The following is a 27,933-nucleotide window of genomic DNA, read 5'->3' as shown; positions in this document are numbered from 1 at the left end:
AGTGGGCCAAGAATAGTAATTGCATATTTTCTAGAAACCAACAAGAACTAAAGCAGTACTTCTGAAGATGTCATTTATGGACACAAAATATACCATGTTTGGTTTATTTGTGCTATACTGCAGCCATGTAGATTTTCACTGTCCCCTAATTTGAGAAAAATGAAAGTTTCATTTATGAAACATTCTCTTGACAATTAGAATCCTTTTCTCCCAGTGTAAAGCTACAATGTCATTGGAGTCCCAGGGTATTATTTGCTCAACCAATTCTTTGTGCTAGCTGATAATACTGAATAACAGAAAAGGGTAGGGATGTTACACATTGTTAACTTAAAATACTTCTTGTCACAAGATTGTCCATCATTCTTCACTCTGCTATATAATAGTGCAATTTCCATTACTTCCCACTTTGTGATTTTCTTCCCCACCCTTCTTAGCTAGTAACTGTCTTTGAGATGAATTCCATCCAATAAAATTTATTGATGGTCAAATGACAGACGAGAGTGTTCACAGAATAAATGGAAGACAACTACTGAAAGAGGCATTGGCTGGAACGTGGGGGAAATCGTTGGAAGTATATGGTTAGTCCTCTATATAGGGTGAGAGTTGGAAGCTATGGAAATAATTAAGGAGTAATTTAAGAGCAGAGTTTCAATTGTTAAATAGTGTGAGTGTATACAGCAATTTGGTGATGATGGGGTCACTGGTGGCCTTTGAGGGCAGTTTTAGTATAGTGGGTTGTAGGTACAGTTAATTCAGGGTTTCTAAAGTACTTTAGCTGTAGTGGACTCTTGGTTTCTAAACTACCTAGAATTTTATGTCTGGAAATCTCACCATTTATATTTCACAGTACTATGAAGACATTGCCTCAGTGTACCACATCCAACTAAAGTTAGGAAATTTTGAAACAAGCTTTGAAGTAATTGCCTATGTAAGAAAAAATCTTGGTGTGTGGATGTTTTGCATCAGTTTGAGGTATTGTACTCCATTCCAATGAATGTAGAAGGAATTGGATAGTTTTTCTTGTTTTCTGGAATTAGATTTTTATTTAATGTTGGAAAATCCTAGAACATCAGACACAACCAAATACCTAATGGGTAAATTCTAGTACTCCTGCCATTAATACCAGTGTTTCAGTTTGAAATGATAAACCTAATGCCTATTAATAAACACTACAGTTAATTGCTAATATGAATGATGTTGCTGTGGTTTTATTACTAAAAAGGCTAAAAGACATGTTAAACATTGGTTTGGTGCATTCTTAGGGTATTGATACCTACCACATGAATATTAAAGGAAACACAATTGGGTAGTGAACTTGAGATAAAAGAGACGAGAAATGGTTTTAGAGTATGCCTTACTTGGAAAACTAGAAAGTCAAACACTAAGTGATTTAAATGGGTGATGTGGATCAAGGCTACAAGGAGCTGTGGAATTCTTGGATTAGGGGAGGTTATATGGATGAGGTTACCTCGAAAGATGTCTGGAATACAAACAAGTCATGTTGAACACAGACATTTTTATTTTTTAATTAAAAAAAAATTTTACAATGTTTATTCATTTTTGAAAGCAAGAGAAAGAGTGGGGGGTGGGGGAGGTGGACACAGAATCCAAAGCAGGGTCTAGGCTCTGAGCTGTCAGCACAGAGCCTGATGCAGGGCTTAAACCCACAAATAGATCATGACCTGAGCCAAAGGCAAACACTTCACTGAGCCACCCAGGCACCCCTTTTTGAGAGAAAGAGCACATGCAGGGGAGGGGCAGAGAGGGAGACACAAGTATTCAAAGCAGGCTCCAGGCTCTGAGCTGTCAGCACAACCTGTCCTAGGGCTTGAACTCCCTAACTGCAAGATCATAACCTGAGCGAGCCAAAGTCAGATAGTCAACCGACTGAGCTACCCAGGTGCCCTGAACACAGATTTTTAAAGGAGGAAACCAGATAATATTACTGGATAAATGCAAGGGGAGTCTTATGCTGGAAGTTGATTGCACTCCATGGCAAAACTATGCCAACAAGTTTTTAAAGGGTATCTCTGACCTTAATCTAGAGAGAAGATAGGAAGGATGTCAGCATCCTTCACAATCAGTGAGGATATCCTCAGGGATTCCAGGATATCAGACAAGTCCTAATCTGTCCTTTCATACAGAAGAGCCAGTAATAGCAATAAAACAGTAAGTCATCTATCTCATTTTTAATCTTCCCTAAATATCTTGTAGGACTAGGTATGACTGCTCTGAGGTTTCACTACCTTTAACAATAAGGTGAGCAAGTGCATGCTGACTGAACTTCAGCTTCCATGATACATTTCTGTAAAAACTGCTCTTGTGGCCAACTATTAAATGTTGGTGTTCTCCAGTTTTACTATTCACCTTCCAACTATTAACCCTTTAAATATAGCTTTACTCTGATATGTTTAAATACTATTTATGATAGTTACAATCTATATAATTCCAGTCTCTTGCCTGAACTCAGTACCTATGTTTCAGACTGCTTTTATCTTATCCCAATATAGTTCAAACTTCATGTGTCCAAGACTATTCATCCTACCATCTCCAGACTGAATTCTCTGTAGTATCATCTAGTTAGTTTCTCTGATAATCTTAATGTTGGGCTGGGCTTCTCAGTAACCATCTGCCCATAAACAGCCTGTTACCCAGTTTGGTTAAAAGTTGGGTCCATTTTTATCCCTGGATCCCAACTTAATCCCCTATTCCTTTCTTCTTCATTCTCTCTGATACCAGATTTCTTTAAAAACAGAAGCTTTTTGTTATTCTGTCCTAAAATGATTACTAACATTGTTCCCAAATCATAGTCCCTGCAAGGTTAAAAAGACCCAGTATCAACTAGCCACTACTTTTACAACTTTATTCTATTACCCATTATTCTATGAACCATGCCTTTGAACAAATTTTCCATTCCCCAGACACATTTTCACAACCTTTATGTAAAGGCTGTAAACGGACTCCCGTCTCCAATCTGGAATGTTTTCCCTCTTTAACTGCAAGTTCTAGTTAACCTTCACACTTTGCTTAAATGCCATTTTCTCAGCCCTGTGAAACTTCTAGGAATACTGAGTCCATCCTATTTGACCCTACAACATTAAATATACAACTCCTATTTTAGCACTTAAGTTATAATTATTTTCATACATCTCATTAGGCTGAACTTTTTGAGGGCATATTATATTCACTTACATGAACCCAAGTGTGAACACCAGGCCCAGCATAGATGTTAGCAATAGCATTTGCTTCTAGCAGTGACAGTAAACCTTAAGGTTTAGTGTGCATCGCACAGAGTTCAAATGCAAATCAGCTTCACTGATGAATACCTGATGTTCCACAGCATCTCCATTTGTCTAAAATAGCTTATGATTTCCTTCCAAACTCTATTCCCATATTACTTTTGTTCGTGTATACCCACTTCAGTTCATTCTTTCCCTCTCCTCATCTCTACCACCATCCCCGAGTCTTCTCAAGTTTCATATCCTACACATTTATCTATTTTCTCTATTTGACTTCTAGTTCAAGTTCCTCATCAGGCCTCTAACCACCCTGTACAAAAAGTAGTATCCTACTTTGTTAATTTCCATAGCTCTTACTTACTACTCAGTAATTGTTTTCCATCCTCCCTACCTGTTAGATTCTAAACACTACTGAGCAAGGACCGCAGGTTTATTCAGTGTACTCCCAGTATCCAGAACAGTTCCTGGAACATAATAGCCATTCAAATAATTTTTTAATGCATGAATCTAAAACCATCTTTAGCTTCACTATGATCTAGGTATAAAGATGCCTATTTGATAATATCTCCATGTTTTAAAGATTCCTTCAATGAACAATAAAACAAAGTTCCTTAACATCTAAGACCTTCCATGACCATCTTGCCAGCGTTTGCATCTTTATCTTTGATGTTCCTATACTGTTTGCTTTAATAATAATGAATTGCTTACAGTGCAAAGAATTTGCACATAATTTTTTCATTCTTTTAATTCACAGTCTCCCCTGAAGGCCCTCCCAACTTCCCACACCTACCTTATTGAATATTTAATGGAAATTCATTGTTAGAAGAACATAAATGCTGTTAAGTATTATAAAATGGCAATTCTGGCAGAAAAAAATTTCCAGATCCTACTTAAAGCAGTACTCATAGTCATGGAACTAGATCTTAAGCTGGAAGGAACATTACGGGTTATTTAGTAATTGCCTCTTTTTTAACATATGGAGGTACTTCTAATTCATGCCATCTCAATTCTAATTTAGGCTCTGCCACTGAATTATTGGCATGACTTTGAGATCATTAGGCTTTATTTGTCTCATCTTTAAATACGAAAGTAAATATCTAGAATTTCTTTTAAGTTATATGTACACTGGTTCTACTGATTCAAACTAAAACTTCCGCCAGTAAATACATTTAAACTGTTATTTCCGGAGTGACCTACCTGATGTTCACAATAAGCGGCTTTAATTCTGATAACAGCCATTTTGAACAATGCTAGAGTGAGGAAATCTTTCAAAGTCTCTTGAGATCTCAATATGCTTTTGCTACTTAGTCCCCAGATAATATTGTATACATCTATGGTTAATTGTAAGTACCAAAACTTATTCAAAGTCCATGTTACATTTATACCATGACTGTTAAATACGAAATAGTATATACCTCATGAAAGTTTTCTGCTTCTCGCTCTTTAATTTCAAGGTCAATTGCTCTCCTTTTTGCTCGTTCTTCTTCTATCTTTTTCTGGATTTCTTTTTCAGACAGTTGTCCAATTTTTTCAAACTTGCTTTTTAAATTTTTAGCTTGAATAGAGCCACTTCTTTTCAATTTTATTAACTCTTCATATTCCCTACTCAGTTCAAAGGTTTCGTGTTCTTCCTCTTCCTTCAAAAAAATTTTTATATATTAAATACCAGAGAATTAGTTTGTACAATAAAACATCCAAAAAGCGTTCATTTCTTTTCTTTTGTTTTTTTAGTGTTTATAATGTTGAGAGAGTATGTGTGCGAACAGAGGGGCAGAAAGAGAGGGAGAGAGAGGATCCCAAGCAGGTTCTGTGCAGTCAGTGCAGAGCCCAACACAGGACTCAAACTCAGGAACCATGAGATCATGACTGGAGCCAAAATTGAGTTGGATGCTCAACCAACTGAGGCACCTAGGCACTCCCAAAAAGTGTTAATTTCTTACTTGAAGCCAAAAATAAAGTTTAAATAACCTCCTCCATAAACACAATGCCTAAATTTACTGATTAAAAGTAATGCATATGGGCATCTGGGTGGCTCAGTTGGTTAAGCTCATCAGACTCTTAATTTCAGCTCAGGTCATGGTCACAGTTTGTGAGTTCAAGCCCCATGTCGGGCTCTGCACTGACAGCACAGAGCATGCATGGGATTCTCTCTCTCAAAATAAACTTAAAAAAATGTAATGCTTCAAATTTAAGACTTTAGATAACATTTAAAATATTTCATTATGGGCGCCTGGATGGCTCAGTTATTAAGCATCTGACTTCAGCTTGGGTCATGATCTCATGGTTCATGTGTTCAAGTCCCACATCAGGTGACCTTAAGCCCCACTTCAGGTGAGCATGAGCCCCGCTTTAGATAAAAACAGGAGATTTGCTTCAATGAGCCCTGCTTCTCTCTGTCTGTCTCTGTCTCACTCTCTCTCTCTCTCTCTCTCTCTGCCCCTTGCTCATTTGTGCCTTCCCTCTCCAAAAACATAATAATGATAATATTTCATTACAGCTCAAAACATAATTTAACATTCCATTATAACTCTATTATAACTAGAATATGCATATCAGGATTAACTTTTACTAGAACTATAGGAGAATTTTTGCTTAGGAGAAGATGAAGAACTATAATTAAAGAACATGACTGGGGGTAGGATCTAAGTTCTAGTTCTGACTTTGATACTGTATGGCCTTTGCCTGGTCACTTAACCCACTAGACATGATTTTTTCATCTCTGTATAGAGCCAGAGTATCCGAAAATTCCTCCTGTCTTTTTTTTGATGATAGTCTAATAAAGTTAAATATCACTTAATACTCAACTTAAGTGAATGAAGCCTTTCTAAAATACAGTCTGGCCAAATCCCTACACATTTTGATACATATCACTTTTACTCTATTTTATATTCTGCCTTGAAAGAAAAGGAGTCAAACTAAAATTGGGCTCCCAATTCTTTAGAGCATTTAAAAAAAAATTTTTTTTTAATGTTTATTTATTTTTGAGACAGAGAGAGACAGAGCATGAACTGGGGAGGGTCAGAGAGGGAGACAAAGAATCTGAAACAGGCTCCGGGCTCCGAGCTGTCAGCACAGAGCCCGATGTGGGGCTCGAACCCACGGACTGCAAGATCATGACCTGGGCCAAAGTCGGACGCTCAACTGACTGAGCCACCCAGGCACCCCTCTTTAGAGCATTTTATCTTAAATACTTTTTACTCAAGTTTCCCTTGGCTTTTCACAATTTATTCCTAGTTCTTTGTATATTTCTTACACTAAACCCTAATCTCACTATATGAAGTGGTTTAAAAAATTGCAGTTATTCCTGATAATACTTTTCCTGGAGAAGACCCAAAGTCCTAGGTGTGGAGCGGGGGTAGTAGGGAAGGAAAATGAAGGAGGGGAAGGATGGGATCACAGTGGATGATGTGACGTGAGGCTTAATTTCTTGGTTCAACCAAAGGGATGAAAGAGAAAATTTATTCCTTTATACTACCCTCCACGTTTTGGTCTCTGAGGGTCCAAACTGACAACTCCTAAAATACCAGAAACCTAACAAATTTGTGATATACCTCATATTACAGTGGTTCCCAAGTCATTCTGGTCAAATGAACTAATTAGCTGCAGTGCAGATGATCGTGGAACTGGTGTGCTACTCACTTGGAAACACTCAGACGTAGTAGGGTAAGTCACTCAGTAGCACCAAAATGTCAGTTACATACTGCCTTATGTTAATTAGAATCCATCTCAGTGTACTAAAATATAATTTACAAGTTTTTCTAAATGATTCATTTTCAGCTTCCTTTATAAAATAAATGCTATTACATTTAAAAAACTTTAAGGCAAGGGGTGCCTGAGCGGCTCAGTTGGTTAAGCGTCGAACTTCAGCTCAGGTCATGCATGATCTTGCAGTTTGGGAGTTCCAGCCCTGCATCAGGCCCTGTGAGGATCATTCAGAACCTGGAGCCTGCTTCAGATTCTGTGTCTCCCTCTCTTTCTGCCCCTCCCCTGCTCATGCTCTGTTTCTGTCTCTCTCTCTGTCTCTCAAAAATAAATACACATTAAAAAAATTATAAAGAAAAGTAAAATATTTTAAGGCTAGACCTTGGAATATTTTTCTACAGCATATTCATGATACTTTATTATTACCTATATGTTTATATAGTATTTATAGTCTCTTGATTGGCTAGGGCAAGGAAGTAAATAACCCCACAGGCCCATTGTCTTAACCCATAACAAAGAAGGTAACTTCTAAGAGACTGCAATGTCTGCATAGGTCACAAGCTGGCAAGAAGTCCCCATCAAGTTGCCCACCAAACATGCCGTGTCATTGCCAGTCTTAGTCTGGGACAGTCACTGTTCATCTCACCCCAAGTCATGTTCATCCCCAATTCTCCTCATGCTGCTGCCAGGAGCTTCCTCATCAGAAGCCGAGAGTGACAGTGGAATGCTGGCCCCCTCTTTTTCCCTCCCCTCTTCTGCCTACACAACTGGCCATCCAGATGCAGGGTGGCAGCTGTGGGAAGGAAAAGGTTAGGCAGGGCCTTAGAGCACCAGGAGGTAGAAAAAGGGCTTCTGAGAATGCACCATAGGGAGGCAGGGGACAGAAGAAGGTTTGAGTGAGCCAAAGCTCTAAAACTCTAGCACATACTCCACTGTCCAGTCAGCTTTCACTTACACACAAATTCAAAGACAAGATTATTAAAATTTTAAATTAAAAATCAAGATTGGCCAGGTGCCTAGCTGGCTCAGTCAGAAAAGCATGTTACTCTTGATCTTGGGGTCGTGAGTTCAAGCCCCAGGTTGGGTGTAGACATTGCTTAAATAAAACTTAAAAAAAATTTTTTTTAATAAATAAAAATCAAGATTGGCAACCTTAGAGCATTAAATCTTATGCATGGCCTATTTGAGCATATAGGGCCCTGTGATGGCACAAGTTGCCTGCCCATGAAGCTGGCCCTGTACAGTCCTGTATTTATATACATATATATTTGTATATATCTTTAATTCATTTCAGTACTAGAGAAATCATACTAAAATATTTAACATCAAAGTCCTATCTTCTAATTTAGTAAAATAAAATTATTCAAAAACTTGCCACACTGATGTTCTAGTATCCATGGTACTCTTGTAATTTTATTTTGACTAATCAGTTTAATTCTGTTTGTTTCAAGAAAAATAAGCATAAATGAGTATATTAAACACTTTAGGAAACAATTCTCAATCATAATGTGACCGCACAATTGTGAGATATTTAGGAAGAAATATTTACTTAAGGTAATCACTTGCAATCATTTGTTTTATTATTTTTTTAATGTTTATCCATTTTTGAGAGAGCACAAGCAGGGGAGGGGCAGAGAGAGAGGAGGACAGAGGATCCCAACATGGGGCTCAAATCCAAGAACCAAACCCACAAACCATGAGATCATGACCTGAGCTGAAGCTTGATGCTTAACTGACTGAGCCCCCCAGGTGCCCTGCATCATAAGTGATTTAAATTAGTAAGGAAGAAACAGAGTTCTATCAGGCTAGAAAGCACACATAACTGTGCTGAAACTTGTACCAAGCGCCTCCTAGTATGATGAGTGTCCTTTATGTGAATAATAATACTCAGAAAGTTATTGTAAGATACTATATGTAAACATTTGGAAGAAAAAAAAATGGATATTTCCACATTTATAAACATTTGGAAGAAAAAAAAATGGATATTTCCTAAAATCTCACCTCTCCCATTTCTTGTCTCAGTTGTTCAAATTCCTGTTTTTCCATCTCTAGCTTATGCTTCCTTTCTTCCTCCGTTCGTCGTTTTTCTTCTTCCATTTTTTGTTTTAATAATTCTTCAAAATTAATTTCCAGTTTTCCCGGTGTAAGAGATTCTTGAGAAATTGTTTTATACATCTCTGGGAAGTCATCATCTACTACCTATTTAAAATAAGTCTCTTATTACTCTTTCCAAAATTACACATACTAAAAAGGGGATTTTTTTTTTTTTGTAGAAACTGTGATTACTTGAGTAAAAAGGTTTCACCCTGAACTAAAAATTTGAAGACCTAAATCTCTTCAAAAGTATAAAACAATAAACAAGGTAAAAAATACTAGAAAATTTAAGGTGTTTTTGTGGCTACAGAGGAAATGGTGACCATCTGTTCTCCATTCCAACAAACACAAATCCTTTGACTTTGTATTATGAGTAATTCGAATTAGATATTAAGATTTTATAATACTGAGAACACTTTCTACGTGAAGTAAAATGAATTTCCATTTTGGTGATTAAAATGAGCATTTCGCAGCTAAATCATGGTTTTGTCTGAATGAATTAAATAACCCATCAGGATTCCTTCATAATCAGGTAAAAATCACTCTTAATGCTGTAATTTTATTGTATTTAATGCTAACAATAATAGTTAATACTTACTCAGAGCTGCCATGTAAAATTCTAAGCACTTTATATGGATGAGGAAACTGAGGCACTGAAAAGTAACTTGTCCAAAGTCAACACAAGTTTTAAGTGGCAAAGGTGGTATTCAAAACTTCAAAAGTCTAATAAAATTATAAATAATGATTTAGACTTTTTGTAATTTCATGAATTACATGTCTAATTGCCATTTATTTGTGACCTTGGGCAAGTTACCTAGCCTCTGTGAGTTTCCCCATTTGTGATGACTTTTCATACAGATGTCAGGAGAATCAAATAAAATTTGGAAACACTTAGCAGTATGCCTGACACCCAATGGTAAGCTCCCAATGGCAGTTTTATTATTACATTAGCATTCCCTGTAATAAAGGCAATCCCTAAATTGCAAATAGAAACTTTGCAATCCAAAGATTGCCCCAAATTTTTACTAATATATTAGTTAACTGAGCTATAATACAAAATTAAAATATGGCCCTGGATAAGAAAACAACATAAATAAAGGAATTAGTTTTTCCTTTTCTGATACAGAAATATCTCTAGGAAACTAGAGTTTGGGTTTAATGCAGTTTTCTTTCCCTGCACTTTTTCCACTAGTGAATCCTGGCAGTTTCAGCCTAAAAATCTGACCCTGGGACTAGATCTCCTGATCTTTACAACTACTTCTTGTCTATCACTTCTGAACCTGTTTATTCTCCAAAAAATTAAGTGCCTTCACAAGGTTTATAGGGTTTCTGTGTAGAAATCATTTGTGAATCAAGGATTATCTTGTAATACATATAAGAAAGTTTTAAGGGGCACCTGACTGACTCTGTTAGTACAGCATGAAACTCTTGGTCTTGGGGTTGTCAGTTCAAGCCCCATGTTGGGGGTAGAGTTTACTTTACAAATAAAAAATTAATTTTTAAAAAAAGTTTTAATATATTCTGCAAACATTTATAGGCAATTTGTTACACTAGAATGCATTGTGCCACATGTCAGATGAACAGTCTCAGCCTCATGAGTGAGAAAGGCAGCTGTAAGCAACAACAATACAGCTTTAGTGCTATGCCAGGGAAGTACTAAATGCTGTAAGAATGTATAGAAGGAACATGTCTTTGGAACTTGTATTCTCAGGAAAGGCTTCCCAAAGGAAACAGAATATATGAAAAAGAATTAGAGCATAGGGAAAGGAAAGAGGGACATGTTTCATTTAGCATTAATGGAGGTCCAGAGATGGATGAGAGCACAGTATTTTGAAGAAATTGGGAGAAATTTAGTATGTCTGGAAAAAAGATGAAGAATCAAGAAATGAAACTGGAAAAATACACCAGGGCAATATTATAAAGAAACTTGTTTTAAAATTTTTTAGATCTTTTTTTTAATTTAGATTTTTGCTTAAGGGAAGTAGAAATTTTTTTTCTTTTTTTAATGTTTATTTATTTTTTGAGAGAGGGATAGAACTTGAGTTGGGGAGGGGCAGAGAGAGAGGGAGACACAGAATCTGAAGAGGCTCAAGGCTCTGAGCTGTCAGCACAGAGCCTGATGTGGGGCTCAAACTCACAGACCACAAGATCATATCCTAAGCTGAGGCTGAATGCTTAACCAACTGAGCCACCCAGGCACTCCTTTCTTTTTCTTTTCCTTTTTTTTTAAGTAGGCACTACATCCAATGTGGGGCTTGAACTCACAACCCTGAGATCGAGAGTCAGATACTCTACCAACTGAGCCACCCAGATGCCCCAGAAAGGGAAAATTTTTAAGCAAAACAGTAACACAATAAAATTTACTTGAAAAGAGAGAGAAAGATCACTCTTAGCTTTACAAGGAAGAATGGATTATAGGCAAGAAAACAAGTTAAACAGGAGTTAGTCTGAAGCTAGAGATAATTGACCTGGGAGGAGATAGGTGGCCCTAGAAAAGGATAACTATAGTAGTAGAAATGAGGGGAAAATTGATAGATTTTTAGAGTGATTTAGAAGATAGAATGAATAAAACTTAATGAATGATTGGATGTGAGGCATGAATGAGAAGGTTGGAAGTGTTTAAGGCTCCCAACTTTCTGATTTGAGCATCTGGATTGGTGATGATGCCAAATAAAAACGTGGATGGATATATGTGCCTGAAGCTCCCTTAGACATAGTAAGAAAACCAGGTCATATCATTGAAGCCAATTAAAATGTTTCAAGAAGGGTCAGGGGTGCCTGGCTGGCTCAGTCAGTAGAGCCTATAACTCTTGATCACAGGGTTATGAGTTCAGTCAAGCCCCATATTGGGTGTAGAGCCTACTTAAAAAAATGGTTTGGCGCATCTGCCTGGCTCAATGGGTGGGCTGTATGACTCTTGATCTTAGGGTTGTGAGTGTCAGCCCCATATTGGTTGTGGAGGTTACTTAAAAATAAAATTTTTGAAAATGTTTCAAGAAGGGGATGCAGCATTCACATCAGCTTGCTTGAAAATAAAGTTTGTCAGATAACTGTACATTTTACAAACATTAAAATCGTATAAGGAGTGTAACTCTGTGACAGAATTAAGTTTGGTAGCAATATCCAGAAGTGATGGGTGAGTATTTTGGAGAGTTAAATAATTGTGATTAAATGGCTTTGACCATTTAATATATACTGGATGGAATGGAAAGTGAAACAAAAGAAGGAAAGGAAGGAGGGAGGGAAAGAGGAAATGTGGGAAAGGAAAGAAGAATGGAGAGAATAGAAGAAAGGGTGAGGGTAGGAAACTCCCTGCTTAGATACTTACTTCTGGAAAACATACCTTCCCAGAGAAGGAAGACAATATTCAATCATCTATGCCAGGCATAGCAATTTAATCAGAACCTTCTCAACATTACATTGAAGCAAACACCTTTAACTGACTGGTTTTATGCCACAGGAGACTTTAAAAACTTATTTGCTATCCCTACTTTTGAAACTTTCCTGAAATAATAGAGTATTCACCAAAGTTTAATTATTTCTCTTAACATACTCTTTAATTTTTTTTTTTAATTTTTAAAAAATTTTCTAAGTAATCTCTACACCCAACATGGGGCTTGAACTCAGAATCCTGAGATCAAGAGTTGCATGTGCTACTAGAGGCAGCTAGGCACCCTGTCTTAACATACGCTTAAAAAGCTGAATCCTAATGGCATTCTCCCAATTACATTCTGTCTTACCATGCTTCTCCTTGCTTCAGCAAATGCCTTCTTTTCTTCCTCTATTCTCCTTCTGGCTTCTTCTTCTGCTTTCTTTTTTTCATCTTCTCTCCTTTGTCTTTCTATTTCTTCAAAGCTGAGTTTGAGTTTACCAGGGCGGTACCCTTTTAAAATTTTTTCTGTGTCTTGGTTTTCCTCCTCTTCATTTACCTAACCAAGAAACAACTCACTAGTAAGAGCTGAGATTCATCAAAGACAGGAATGAATGACCTCAAAAGAGACAGAATCACCCACCTCACACATGAACATTTCCTTACCCTTAATATATTTGACCAAAAATTCCCTTCCTTTATATTGTCTTTTATGATAAAATATTCAAATTTGAGGAAATTCCAGGCAAAGATGTACTCAAGTTAAATGAAAGTTCCCAAGAAAGTCAAATTTTTTTTTTAATTTTTTTTTTTAACGTTTATTTATTTTTTGGGACAGAGAGAGACAGAGCATGAACGGGGGAGGGGCAGAGAGAGGGGGAGACACAGAATCAGAAACAGGCTCCAGGCTCTGAGCCATCAGCCCAGAGCCCGACACGGGGCTCGAACTCACGGACCGCGAGATCATGACCTGGCCAAAGTCGGACGCTTAACCAACTGCGCCACCCAGGCGCCCCGAAAGTCAAATTTTTAAATAGATAATTGGAGTGTGAAAAAAGTTAAGGGGTCATTTAAAAGTTCTGTTACATATTAACTCTCCCAGGACAAAACAGAAAATGTGTATGTGTATGTACTTACTGAGGTTCAAGGTACATCTTTATCTGGAATTACCTCAAATTTATTATATAACTATTATACATAATTTATATGTTATAATCATTATACATATATATAATGTCATTATATGTAAAAAAATATGTTATAGGGGTACCTGGCTGGCTCAGTTGGTAGAGCATGCTACTCTTGATCTCAGGGTTGTGGGTTCAAGTAGAGATTACTTAAAAATAAAATCTTCAGTGTGGAGGTTCCTCAAAAAATTAAAAATAGACCTACCCTATGACCCAGCAATAGCACTGCTAGGAATTTACCCAAGGGATACAGGAGTACTGATGCATAGAGGCACTTGTACTCCAATGTTTATAGCAGCACTCTCAACTTTCTCATAGCCAAATTATGGAAAGAGCCTAAATGTCCATCAACTGATGAATGGATAAAGAAATTGTGGTTTATATACACAATGGAGTACTACGTGGCAATGAGAAAGAATGAAATATGGCCCTTTGTAGCAATGTGGATGGAACTGGAGAGTGTTATGCTAAGTGAAATAAGCCATACAGAGAAAGACAGATACCATATGTGTTCACTCTTATGTGGATCCTGAGAAACTTAACAGGAACCCATGGGGGAGGGGAAGGAAAAAAAAAAAAAAGAGGTTAGAGTGGGAGAGAGCCAAAGCATAAGAGACCCTTAAAAACTGAGAACAAACTGAGGGTTGATGGGGGGTGGGAGGGAGGAGAGGGTGGGTTATGGGTATTGAGGAGGGCACCTTTTGGGATGAGCACTGGGTGTTGTATGGAAACTAATTTGACAATACACTTCATATATTGAAAAAAAAATGTTTTAAATATGAAAAAAAAATCTTGAAAAATGTGTGTGTGTGTGTGTGTGTGTGTGTGTGTGTGTTACATATATGTTTTACCATTTGCCGCCTTGCTTCTTCAAAAGCACGCTTCTCTTCTTCTAAACGTTGTCGTGCTTCCTCTTCAGCTTGCTTCCTTCGGTTTTCTTGTCTTTGTCTTTCCAATTCTTCAAAAGTTAGTTTCAATTTTCCAGGAGAAATGGAGTCTTTTCTTGCCTCACTTTCTAGTTCATCATCCTAAGAAACATTGTGAAAACACAACTGTTAATTATAAAAGGAAATGGTGCTAACCAACTTAGCTGCTTTGATTTGTTCCAATAAATAAATAAATACATAAATTAATTAATTAATTAATTACCATGACCAAGGAAAGACACTTTGCTTCCTTGAGAGATCGCCGTTGTTCTTCATATCTTATTCTTTTATCTTCTTCATACTTGACCCTTTCTTTTTCTTCTCGTTCTTTTTCTAGATCCTCGAAATTCTTTCTTATCTTTCCAGAAGTTTTGTGTGATCTGACAGGTACCACTGTTACAAGTAGTGAATCATCTCCTTCCTAATTTATAAAATAGATAATTAGCATGTTTTTTCCTAACCAAAATTTAGGTTTCACAGGATTTACCTCCTTTATTGGTGAATTTTGTTACATGGCCATCAATGTTATGAAGAACAAAAATTTATATATGTATCTATATCTATATATATATACTTTTTTTTTTTTTTTTACAGATTTCTATTCAATAGCTCTTTCTCTGCACATTGAGTTAATCTTTGAAATCCATGGATGAGAAGGTTCAAGGAGCATCTTCTTTCCTAGAAGGTGATGTTAATACAGCTGTTTGGATAAAACTGCATGACATTATCTGAATTTAACTGTCCATGCACTAGTTCCACAAAAGGTAATGTGCATGTGAGTATACTCTACATCAATTTGATGGTGGATAGATTCAGTTTAAACACACACAGAAAGTCTTTCCATATGATTTTTTCCCATGCAAGTTTTAAAATACTTAACTAATATTTTGTGAGGGAAAACAATATTATATTGTTTTTATAAAACACTTACAGACAAAATACTTATAGACAAAATAAGTATAAAATACTTATAGACAAAACTCACTGGCATTCGGTCTTAGTAAAATATTTTTAAATTTGTTGTTTTTCAAATTCATTTTAATTAGTTCCATTACATAATCTATTGTTACATCTCTCTGAACTTTTTTCAACAATAAAGTGAATTATAATATGCAACACATGCCACTAAAACAGAACTGCTTCCACTTTATGTGGCTGTAGTTTTAGGCACACCATCAAATTGACTGATGTTTAACTTTCTCTGTTAGATAAAAAGGGATTAACTAAAATTTCTGTGGTTGTGGAACATTACTTCATGGTGCTATATACTGTACTTTCTACTAGTATGTGATAATAAAAACTATCAGGAACTCTGAGGAAAGAAGACAAATGATGAAAAAAACCCTGCTTTTTGAAAATGTTACCTTTCAACAGTCTCAACTATTATTAACAGTTCAAGAAATACAAAATCTTGGCAGAGTATTTCAAGCTGAGAGTTGTGTCTCTAACCATGAAAGCAAAAACATACTTTTAAGACACTAAGCTATAATATTTGAGAAAGTGAAAAAGTATGATCTTGCTTTGTAAAATATGTTTGTCCTTTTGTTGTTGCTATAGAAATAAGAATAGAAATGCTTTTAATTTTTTAAAAGACTATTTGTGAGTCAGATAATTTTAGGTGAATGTTTCATTAAAGGAAATGTCCATTTACCTCTGATGCTGATTCAGTTCCCGTATTGTTTATGTCCTCAATCTATTGAATGAGAATTTCATATCATTACATTACATTGAATTTCTGCTTTTTGTTTTTAAACATACAATTGAAAAGTAATTTAGTTGTGACTTATAGTAAATTTTCAAATGCATAATTTTAAAAATATTTTTATTTTGCTGCAAATTAGTCCTTTTATGTGGAGATTAAACCTTATATTCATTTTTATATTTTGACATCAAAATCAATATATGGGGAATTGTATATTAAGAAAAATTAAGATAAAGCCTACCTTTGTAATTCTATAATGTGAATGGACCAAACTGTTATGACCTGTCTGTAAGCTTACAAGCAGCAATTATTAATTAAATTAGTAACTTAAACTGAGATACAGAAACATTTCTTCATTCTATGTCTCCGCCCTAGCCAAACCTATCATTGGTAATCAAATAATTATGACTATATTTTACAATATAAATACATGGCAGAATATAACTGATACAATAATACAGTGCAGTACACCAGCTTTCACATGGCTAGTTTAGAAGGGAGAATTCTGGTAGATATTATTGTTTATATTTTGACCACATCTAGGAAGGAAAGACCCTCATTCAATAGAAGGGGTTCTCAATTTGGCTTTACTCGTAAGAAACACCATTAGGTTAGCTTGAGGAGCAGGCTAATGTATGTAACAGATTGAGAAATGAAAAGGAAGACAGGTGATTTAAATAATGCAATGTTTGAGATGTCAGGAAAAGGAAACATAAGGAATGGTAAAATGAGAGAAGTTAGAAAGTAAACATTCAGATTTTATTATTTTAACATTTTTTAATGTTAAATTAATTTTTAACATTATTTAACATTTTTTAACATTTAACATTATTTAACATTTATTATTTTTAACATCAGTGAAAGAATCTGGAAGTAGTTTGTTCCTTATATAGTCTAAGAGAATTCTGGCTAAGACCCTATTCATCATTCCATTTCCCTTTTCTATATTCTCTGTCACAGGATAATTAATACATTTTATTAAGATACCAAATTTTTTGAAAAATAAATTCCAAAGAAATAATTTATTTCATATAAATATTTTATATAAATTATTTTATATAAATATTTTATATAAATATATTTTATATGTTTATATTTTCTATAAATTATTTTATATAAATAAATATTTTATATAATAACATATCTATTTTATATTTTAATATTTGTATTAAGTTTTGCTTGGAATAATTTGTTTTGCAGACTTACTTACTGTGACTTACTATGCTTTGGGACTTACTGTGTAAATGGTGAAAGTTTTATTGAATGATGAAAAAAATTCTGCTTTTTAAAAACATTAGCTAAGGGGCGCCTGGGTGGCGCAGTCGGTTAAGCGTCCGACTTCAGCCAGGTCACGATCTCGCGGTCCGGGAGTTCGAGCCCCGCGTCGGGCTCTGGGCTGATGGCTCAGGGCCTGGAGCCTATTTCCGATTCTGTGTCTCCCTCTCTCTGCCCCTCCCCCGTTCATGCTCTGTCTCTCTCTGTCCCAAAAATAAATAAATGTTGAAAAAAAAAATTTTTTTTAATAAAAATAAATAAATAAATAAATAAAAACATTAGCTAAGAAAAAAATTTACTTTATTAAAAAAATTGTTTTTAATGTTTATTTATTTTTGAGAGAGACAGAGACAGAGCACAAGCAGCGGAGGGGCAGAGAGAGAGGGAGACACAGAATCCAAAGCAGACTCCAGGTTCTGAGCTGTCAGCACAGAGCCCAATGCGGAGCTCTAACCCACGAACCATGAGATCATGACCTGAGCCACAGTCGGAAGCTCAACCGACTGAGTCACCCAGGCACCCGTCTAAGAAAAACTTATAATAATAATAATAATAATAATAATAATAATAATAATATATATATTTATATTTATATTTATATATATTTATAAATATGTTTATATATATATATACATACATAAAATAATTACAAATTTATTTCCCTTCAGGGGTGCCTGGCTGGCTCTGTTGGAAGAGCATGTGACTCTTGATCTGAGGGTCATGAGTTTGAGCCCCACACTGGGTGTAGAGATTACTTAAAAGTAAACAAACTTAAAAAACTATTTCCCTTCAAAGGAAGGCTAACAATTCCTTCACAAATCACATTTGTCTCTCAATAAAAAGTTCTAAGAGATATGGTAAGAAACCAGACATTGAGTGTACAGGGAAGGTAAATTCTAATTTTTTTTAAGCTTATTTATTTTGAGAGAGGGAGAGAGAGAATCCCAAGCAGGCTCCACACCATCAGCACAGAGCCCAACACGGGGCTGGAACCCACAAAACATTAGATCATGACCTGAGCCGAAATCAAGAGTCAGACCCTTAACCAACCGAGCCACCCAAGGTGCCCCAAATTCTAAATTCCTTAACCCCAAATTTCTTTCACTAGAACCTTCTCAGATTTTTATTAGCTTATGGTAAAATAATAAATTATATTTGGAGTGGCTTTTTTTTTGTTTTGTTTTTGTATGCTTTCTTCTTTGCTCATTTTAAGCCATTACCAAAACTTTAACAGGAGACAGGATTTTTTTTCCATTGGGTTTCAGCAAAGGAAAAGATGAATTTGTCTAAGTGGCCATGGGGTCAGTACATTCACAGAGAACTGAGATATGCAGTTTTGTTATAGTGTTTGCTGTCAGAAGCTACCATTGAAGAGCTGCTTCCCAACTATTTCTTTTGATTATGAAAAGGAAACTCCTTTTGCTTCTTCCCAAAGCAACTTCCTTTTCTCCCCTTTCTTTTCCTTTTTTTAAGTTTTATTTATTTATTTTTTTGAGAGTGAGAGCGTGCACGAGAGAGAGAGCACAAGTAGAAGAGGGGCAGAGAGAGAGGATCCCAAGTAGGCTCTGCACCATCAGCACAGAGCTGGATGCAGGGCTCAAACTCATGAACCGTGAGATCATAACCTGAGCCAAAAACCAAGAGTCAGACGCTTAACTGCCTGAGCCACCCAGGCACCACTCCCTTTATTTTCAACATCACAGTCCCCTATCAACAATTTCTCTTTTTCTAAATTGATAGATGTTAACCTTGCCCATCAGGATATCCTCAAAGATAACCAGATTATACTAAATTAAGGGGTACCTGGGTGGCTCAGTCAGTTAAGCATCTGACTTCAGCTCAGGTCATGAGTTCAAGACTCACATAGGGCTCTCTCCTGTCAGCACAAAGCCTGCTTCAGATCCTCTGCCCCTCTTTATCTGCCCCTCCCCTGTGTATGTGCTCTCCCTCTCTCTCTCTCTCAAAACAAAGAAAAAAATTTTTTTTAAGATTCTCCCCCAAATTTTACTGGTCTTTGGTTCTAACATCCAGTATACAAAGTATACTCATTTTTAATTCATCATAAGATCCTAGAATCTGGTAGTTCTCCTGACTCAAGAATCCCTTCTAAAGCAGTCTTGAATATGGACTTGTACAAGTGGATTTTTCAAATTAACATTAAGACTTTTTTTCCTGGGGCGCCTGGGTGGCGCAGTCGGTTAAGCGTCCAACTTCAGCCAGGTCACGATCTCGCGGTCCGGGAGTTCGAGCCCCGCATCAGGCTCTGGGCTGATGGCTCGGAGCCTGGAGCCCGTTTCTGATTCTGTGTCTCCCTCTCTCTCTGCCCCTCCCCCATTCATGCTCTGTCTCTCTCTGTCCCAAAAATAAATAAACGTTGAAAAAAAATTTAAAAAAAAAAAAGACTTTTTTTCCTTAGTAAACTCTACCCCCAAAGTGGGCCTTGAACTCACTACCTCAAGATCAAGAGTCTCATGCTCCACCAACTGAGCCAGCCAGGTGCCCCAACATTAAGACTTTTCTTGGGGCACCTGGGAGGCTCAGTTGGTTAAGCATCTGACTCGATCTCAGATCAGGTTTTGATCTCAAAGTTGTTAGTTCAAGCCCTGTATTGGGCTCCACACTGAGTGTGGAGCCTACTAAAAAACAAAAACAAATTTTTCTTGATTACCTATGTCATACTTCTTATATTCAAAGACAGATTCACTTTTATTAGATTTGAGCAGAAAATGTACTTAATTTTTAAAATTGGACTTTCCATATTTGAAAGATAAAATTACTATTAATAGTTTATTTTGCTCTACCTACGTATTCTCAAATAATGTAATGGATCAAAATTTTCATTAATCAGGATTCTATGGCACCCTGCCATGTAGTTTCTGGAGTTACTAAAAGAAGTGGTTCTTTTTCATGATACTTTGTCTCCCTCTCTGAGTATCCCATGTCTTCATCATATTCAAACACACCTCCTTCAACATACACATCATTTTTCTTTGAGAAACCACTGTATATTCAGTTCTTGGGGTTGTAGTGGGTCTTAAAGTCTAGTGAGTAATCAGTGCTTTTTTGAAAAAGTTGATAAGACTTAACATAAGTAGACTAAACCCATGTACAGTACTTGCTGCCAAATACCATATATTTTAATTACATATTTTATTACCGTATTTTATAATTTATATTGTAAATATAACTACATATACTGACATTTTATATTTGACAATGCATAATCTATAATACTCACTTATATTTATATTCCTGGGTGAACTTACACTGCAAAATGAATTCTCATCTTTGATGACTGGAGATGTCAGAGGTAAAGTACATACCATCCTTTCTTTAGATAAAGATGTACAAAGTAATAAAATATAGGAAATTCCAATTCTTTTCTATAATTCATCTGGCATTATGTCATTATTTGCCACTATACAAGTGGTTATTTGTGCCACAGAAGTGTCTATTTGCAAAGTCTGGGTAAATACATTTTTTTGACATGCAAACATGGCATATGCTTTGCCTTGTCATTTTTCTTTTTAGAAAGGTAGGAAACTGGAAGGAGCATAGCAAACAGATTTAAAGCACTTAAAGAGTAGACAAAAAAGAGCCAAGTACAATTTCACAATAAAAATAGTTTTGTACTTATGAAGACTATGTTAATATATTTGTTAACATATTGATGAGAGAAGAAAGAGGAGCTAAAACGGTTTCATGACACTTAGGTGAAACATTTATAGTCTACTTACGTGTACCAGGCACTGTTCTAAGTGCTTTGCATTTATTAACTCATATAATATTATTAACAACTCTAAGATAAATGCCATCTCATTAAACTCAATACACTGATCATCTCTTTTGATCTTATAATGTAGACTAGGTTAAGTTCATAACAATATAACGGTCATCAAGTCTATGACTAGGCATAATTTATAATGTAAAACAAGTATCAGTGCATTAATTTTTGTGAGCTGATCAATTCTTTACTTAATAAAAGTATGACTATTGATCAAGTTTCTATGTCATTATAATCATTAATCACTTTGAGACATTAGCTTTTTCTGGAAATTAGATCATATTCTTGAGTATTTTAAAAATACTTACTAGCCTCTAAGTTCTCATGCTCTGAGCTAAAATATGTGGGAATTCTAAATTCATTAAGAGACTATATAAGATCATAGTAACAATTTTTTTTCTCCCCTCTAATTTGTCCCCTGTGGCTATGGGCATCAGTAATGGCTATATGAAAGAAATGGCTGTCACACATTTCTCCCCTCTTCTACTACCATCCCCAACTTAAAAAAAAAAAAAAGTTAATAAGCTAGCTAATAATACCATTATTAAATAAAATGTGATTTGTTTCAAATTCTTGGGTAGGAAGATATCCTAATTATGCCTTAGTGTGTAATAATAACCAGCAACTATTTATTGATTGCTACTGAAAGACCAGCATACTGTAGATAGTTTATGTGACACTGCCTTATATCTTTGTAAAATCTTCTAACATGTCAGGAAAAACAAGAAATGTGGATAGTGTAAGGAATATGGACTAAATGACAAGTTGGTGCATAACAAAAGTTATCCTAGCATTCAACCTTAAGGTAAGTATATTCTTCCCTTAATCCTTCTAGGCATGTGATATATTTATCTGATATTAAATATTTGTGTTTAAGATCTTGTTTTCAAGTTAGCTGCTATTTAATAAGTTTGTTATATTAAAATATTTTAATTAGGCAATGTACTGATTGTTTTATTTTGTACCATTAGTTTCTGAAGAAATACCAATCTAATATTTAGTGTATACCTGCTCAGCCCTTTTTGCTAATTCACGTTGTATCTTCCTCTTCTCTAACATATCCTGCTCAATTCTGCGTCTTCGTTCCTCCTCTGTCCTCTTTCTTTGTTCTTCTTGTCTTTGTTTCTCCATTTCAGCAAATCTACCTTTAACAGTTCCTAAGAATATACAAAACATGTTTGATATTTGCTACGTTTCTTTTTTGCAATTTCATTTGCAATTTACCCCTCAAGTTTCTTACCTGTTAGCTTTGGGACATAAGCCTTTTCTACTTTAGAAGATGCCTCTTCCTCATCATCAGAAGCAAGCATTTCTTTAATCTAAATGGTTAAATAAATTAATAGGAGCATGTCAAAAATTTAGACTATATTATATGCAAAGTTTGAAATTAACTGACAAACAGAAAATTATTTTAGTTATATTTAATGTAAAATATGGTTAATGTGAATAAAGCATAAATTAAAAAGATGAAAATGAATTTTGCACAAGAATAAAATAAAATAAAATAACCTCCTGCTTTCTCCTGTTCCATTCTCTCTCTCTAATATATTGTTCTTTTCTTCTTTGCTTTTCATCTCTAGATCTCCTTTGATTTCTTTCTTCCCTGGCTCTCTGCATGGCTTCAAACTTATCCTTTACATCACCCTTGCCAAGTTTTGGCACATAGGTTTTTGGGACAGGTTTAGATGAAGAAAGCAGAATCTTCGTTAGAAGAAAATAAAGAGAAGAAAGTTAAAAAAAAATAAGATAGGAAGAAATCAGGTAAAGATAGATCAGCATAAGCAATATAAGAAATACTTACTGAAACAGAAAACAAATGAGTTTGAAATATTTGTACAATCAGAATCTGATTACTTTCTAAAGTCTAATTATGAAAAATGAAATTACAGAAAACAGAGTAAAAACTTCATTAATATAAAGGAGTTCCACTTTGTAGGTGGGAAGGCTAGCAAAATATAAAAACTGAATACTGGATTCTAATTTAAAACAACCTGTACTTTATTTTCCCACACCATTATTAAAGATTCAGATTTTACATCTCTTACTTAAAAGACACCAGGACTCGTTTCAATAAATTAGGTGAAGGTGAAAATAAAGCAAAAGTTCAGGCTTTAAAGTTTATAGCCTCATTCATATGTCAACACTCTTGCTTGTTTCCATATCAAATAGAAGTAAAACTGAAGGGCAGCCCTTTAGTACCCATGTGCTCCAGGTTCTTTGTACAGTGATTTGTATGCTGTTACTACTGCTGTACTGTCCATCTAGAACTTCTGTAAACCAACATTAAAAATGTGTAAAAAGGCTGTATCACTCCAAGTAGGCTGAGCTCTAGGATGGCAAAAGAGATTCCCCTGGAAAAGGAGGGGTCTAGTAAAAGACTGGAGAAAAGATTTCCCTCCACTCTAAAACCAGGAGCGCAAATTATTTTCATCATTTTGAAAATTAAGCTGATCACCGGAAGACGTTTCAGTAAATAAAACATCAGTGCCTCAGAACACCAAACCCATTATCCTAGCAATAATGACAAGTTACTTATTAATCTGTGGCATACCCAGCCCCTGTATTATTTTCTTATGGTGCCATTGGCCATTTAAGGTTTTTTAAACTTCATAATGTTGGGGTGTCAGCAACTGAGCTCTTCTTACTACAACTCTCAGAAACTACAGCCAAGAACCAGAAAAACAGTAAGAGAAATTTTACTGCAGCTGTTGGGAGAAGTAGCTAGGACAGAGCTTTACCCGAGAGTGATTTTATTGCTTTCTCCTAAGAGTATATGTCAAATCTGGGTGGTTTTTTTTAATACTAAAAAATAACTTCTAAGACTTATCAAGGTATTAAAATTCTATTCAAGATGTTAGCCATCACTTGCATTTCACTATCATTTACAGATTTAATAATTATGCTTCCAAGATTAGAATACAAATGAAAATACTGGGCCCAAGACCGGCCTGTGAATTTTAGCTCTTACATTTTATATCTTGACACTATGTCATTATGAACGTCTGGATATGACCTTTCCACAAAGCAACTGCCCTTTAAGCAGTTCTACAGTCAATCCTGTTTTCCCCCACCCTTTTTTTTTTTTTTTTTTTTTTTTAAGGTTTGAGACTTACCTCAGCCTTTTGGGAAATATCATTCATGTTTGCTCTATGTGGTCTCAGGGTGATTATGGAGCTTTGTATATTTTTGCACCTGAAAAAATACATTAGTATTGTATAAGAATTTTTAATGACTTAATTTTTCATATTCTATGTATTTTTGTAAACAGAAACAGCATGTTAATTGCTCCTCAAAAAATACTGACACAATCCAGGCCAGTAATAAATTGTGATAACCTTCAGCTCCTTTGCCCAAGATTCAGGGTAAAAGAGGGTACAAGGTGCATGGTATTAAAAGATCCTTGTAAATTTATGGCCCAGAATAGCTTGGTGAATGTATCAAGTGTACTTGCAAAGAATTTGTGTTTGACAGTTACTGGGTGTATTACTCTGTAAGTATCAACTAGGTCAAGGTGGTTTATCGTGTTATTGAGATCTTCTGTGTCTTTTTCTTTTGGTGGCCCAGTTATTCTATCAGTCTTCAGGTATGTGGGATTGTCTAATAAAGGATTCTTCCTTTAATTATGTCATTTTTCTCGTGTAATTTCAACCTCTTAAGTGCATATGCATTATGATTATAACATCTTTTTGAATTGACTCATCAGTATGAAATTTCCTTTTTATCTCATTGTCTTGAACTTATCTGATATTAAAATAGCTGCACCAACTTTCTTAAGTTTAGTCTGTATGGTGTATATAATTTTCTAGCTATTTATTTTCAACTTATTATTTTATATGTACACTGCATCTCTTGGACACAGCATATAATTGGACTTTGTTTTGAAAAATCAATTCTGATTAAAAAAAATTTTTTTTTAATGTTTATTTTTGAGAGAGAGCAGGGGAGGGGCAGAGAGAGAGAGAGTGAGACACAGAATCTGAAGCAGGCTCCAGGCTCCAAGCTGTCAGCACAGAGCCCGACGCCAGGGTCAAACCCACAAATAGTGAGATCAAGATCTGAGCCAAAGTTGGATGCTTAACCGATTGAGCCACCCAGGCGCCCCAATTATGATATCTTTTAATTGCAATGTTTAGTCCATTAACATTTAATGTAATTATTTTTATAAATAGACTTAAGACTACCATTTTACTATTTGTTTCTTGTTCGCCCCCTTTTTTCTTCCTCTATTACTCTTTCCCTGACTACTTCTGAACTATTTGAGTAACTTTAGAATTTTACTATTGGCTTTAAAAAATTTTTAATAGCTTTACTACGGTATCACTGACATACAAAAAAACTACACTTTTAAAAAGTGCAGGGGCGCCTGGGTGGCTCAGTCGGTTAAGCGGCTGACTTCAGCTCAGGTCCTGATCTCACGGTCTGTGAGTTCGAGCCCCGCGTCGGGCTCTGGGCTGACACCTCAGAGCCTGGAGCCTGTTTCAGATTCTGTGTCTCCCTCTCTCTCTGACCCTCCCCCGTTCATGCTCTGTCTCTCCCTGTCTCAAAAATAAATAAACGTTAAAAAAAAAAAAGTGCACAGTTTGGGGGTGCCTGGGTGGGTCAGTTGGTTTCGGCTCAGTCTCATGGTTTGTGGGATTGAGCCCCACATCAGACTCTGCACTGACAGCACACAGCCAGCTTGGGCTTCTCTGTCTCCCTCTCTCTCTGCCCTTCCCCGACTCATGCTGTCTCTGTCTCTCTCAAAATAAAAGAAAGATTTTTTTAAAGTGCACAGTTTGATAAGTTCACATATGTATGTACCTGTGACACCATCACCACAACCAAGATAATATAAACATTACCCCCAAAAGTTTTCTCAGATCCCTTAACTCCCCCCTTTTCTTGCTTCTCCCACCCACATCCCCAGGCAGGTATATTTTTGGTCACCAAAGATTCAATTTTCTATAAATGGAATCAGATAGTATGTACCATTTTATCAGGCCCCTTTATCCAGCGTATTTTGAGATTCATCCATCAATAGTTGGATCATCAATAGTTCATTCCTTTTTAGTACTAAATATTATTCCATTGTATGAATATATCACAATCTATTGAATTGGTTGAATACCACAGTTTGTTGAATATACCACCATTCATTTGTTGCTGGACATTGGGCTGTTTGCAGTTACTATTACAATGAAGCTGTTATGAATATTCATGTGTAAACTTTTGTATGAACGTATACTTTTTTGAGTAAATAAAGTATAATGGCTAGACCTTATGGTAGATGTATGTTTAACTTTTTAAGAAACTGACAAACTGTTTTCTAAGTGATTGTACCATTTTGTCTTCACACCAACAGTATATGAGACTTATACTTTCTCTATAGCCTCACCAGCACTTGGTATGGGTCTTCTAACTTTTAGACATTCTAAAGGTGTGTAGTGACATCACATTATGGTTTTAATTTACATTTCCCTAATAATTAATGCTATTGAACATCTTTTCATATGTTTCTTTTCTACCTACAAATATTCTTTGGTAGAAGTATCTGTTCAAATCTTTTGCCCATTTTGTTACTGGGTTATATATTTTCCATTAACTTTTGAAAGTACTTTACATATTCTGGATACAAGACCTATATCAGATGTATGATTTGAAAAGATATTCTCCCAGTCTTTGGCTTGTCTTTTCATTTTCCTAACAACATCTTTTGAAGAGCAGAAACTTCATTTTGATAAAATCTATTTTATCATCTTTTTCTTTTATAGTGTGTGCTTTTGGTGTTGTACTGGCTTAACCCACAATCACAAAGAACTTATCCCATATTTACTTCTAAGAGGTTTATAGTTTTAGGTTTTGCATTTAGGTCTTTTATCCATTTTGGGTTGATTTTTGTATATGGCAAAAGTTCACTTTTTTGCAGATAAACAATTTTTCCAGGACCACTTATTAAAAAAAAACCGTATCTCTCTGATGAAATGCTTTTGCATTTTTGTCAAAAATCAATTGACTATGGTGGGTCTATTTCTGGACCCTCCATTCTGTTACATCAGTCTCTCTCTCCTGATGCCAATACCACAGTATTTTTTTTTTTTTTAACTCCAGTCACCGTGTCATATTCTTGATTGGTGTACTTTATCATGAGCCTTGAAAAAATTAGTGTAACCCCAACTTTGTTCCTTTTCAAACTTGTTTTGACTATTCTAGGTCCTTTGTATTCACATATAAATCTGTAAATACTTCTGTATTTGTTGATGCTACTGTAAATGATTTTATTTTTTAGATTTCAATTGATGATCATTTGTTGCTGGTATATAGAAATATAATTTATTTTTGTATTCTCATCTTCTATCCTGCTACCTGGCCAAAGTAACTTATTAGTTCCATTGGGTTGTTTTTATAGATTCCATTTGATTTTCTACATAGATGACTACATCATCTATGAACGCATTTCAACTTTTTCCCTTATAACCCGTATGTCTTTTATTTCTTTTTTCTGACCTTCAGTACAAAGTCAAATAGAAGTAGGGAGAGCAGACATATTTGCCTTGTTCCTGACCTTAGGGGAAAAATGTTTAGTCTTTCACCATTAAATGATTTTAGCTACAGATTTTTCTTAGATGCCCTGTATGAGATTAAGTTCCTTTCTATTCTTATTGTGCTAGAGTAATT

The 27,933-nt window shown here is 35.5% G+C and overlaps 2 protein-coding genes across 7 annotated transcripts in view; one reads left to right on the top strand and one right to left on the bottom strand.

Annotated features, from left to right (window-relative positions):
* The window catches only part of FUBP1 (far upstream element binding protein 1), a 52,657-nt gene extending 36,101 nt beyond the window's left edge, over positions 1 to 16,556 (top strand). Inside the window, exon 22 of the mRNA XM_045036054.1 lies at positions 15,113 to 16,556. Coding sequence (XP_044891989.1) covers positions 15,113 to 15,127 — 15 coding nt within the window. The 3' untranslated portion in view covers positions 15,128 to 16,556. The remainder of the gene's footprint in view (positions 1 to 15,112) is intronic.
* Positions 1 to 27,933, bottom strand: part of NEXN (nexilin F-actin binding protein) — a 51,396-nt gene that overhangs the window by 1,832 nt on the left and 21,631 nt on the right. For 2 of the 6 annotated variants that reach the window (XM_023258841.2, XM_023258840.2), the window contains exons 2-11: positions 24,393 to 24,471; positions 22,789 to 22,980; positions 22,520 to 22,598; positions 22,288 to 22,436; positions 16,170 to 16,211; positions 14,742 to 14,939; positions 14,444 to 14,620; positions 12,776 to 12,964; positions 8,943 to 9,140; positions 4,655 to 4,876 (exon numbers count right to left, since the gene is read on the bottom strand). In XM_023258841.2, the coding sequence (XP_023114609.2) occupies positions 4,655 to 4,876; positions 8,943 to 9,140; positions 12,776 to 12,964; positions 14,444 to 14,620; positions 14,742 to 14,939; positions 16,170 to 16,211; positions 22,288 to 22,436; positions 22,520 to 22,598; positions 22,789 to 22,980; positions 24,393 to 24,419 (1,473 nt within the window). In that variant the 5' untranslated portion in view covers positions 24,420 to 24,471. The remainder of the gene's footprint in view (positions 1 to 4,654; positions 4,877 to 8,942; positions 9,141 to 12,775; positions 12,965 to 14,443; positions 14,621 to 14,741; positions 14,940 to 16,169; positions 16,212 to 22,287; positions 22,437 to 22,519; positions 22,599 to 22,788; positions 22,981 to 24,392; positions 24,472 to 27,933) is intronic. The other 4 variants (XM_023258844.2, XM_023258843.2, XM_045036061.1 and 1 more) reach the window with 3 other exon arrangements.

The sequence above is a fragment of the Felis catus genome, chromosome C1 (genome assembly GCF_018350175.1).
Source record: "Felis catus isolate Fca126 chromosome C1, F.catus_Fca126_mat1.0, whole genome shotgun sequence".
NCBI classification, from domain to species: Eukaryota; Metazoa; Chordata; class Mammalia; order Carnivora; family Felidae; genus Felis; species Felis catus.
Note: the sequence above shows the minus strand (reverse complement) of the source record. Positions and strands in the feature narration are given on the sequence as shown.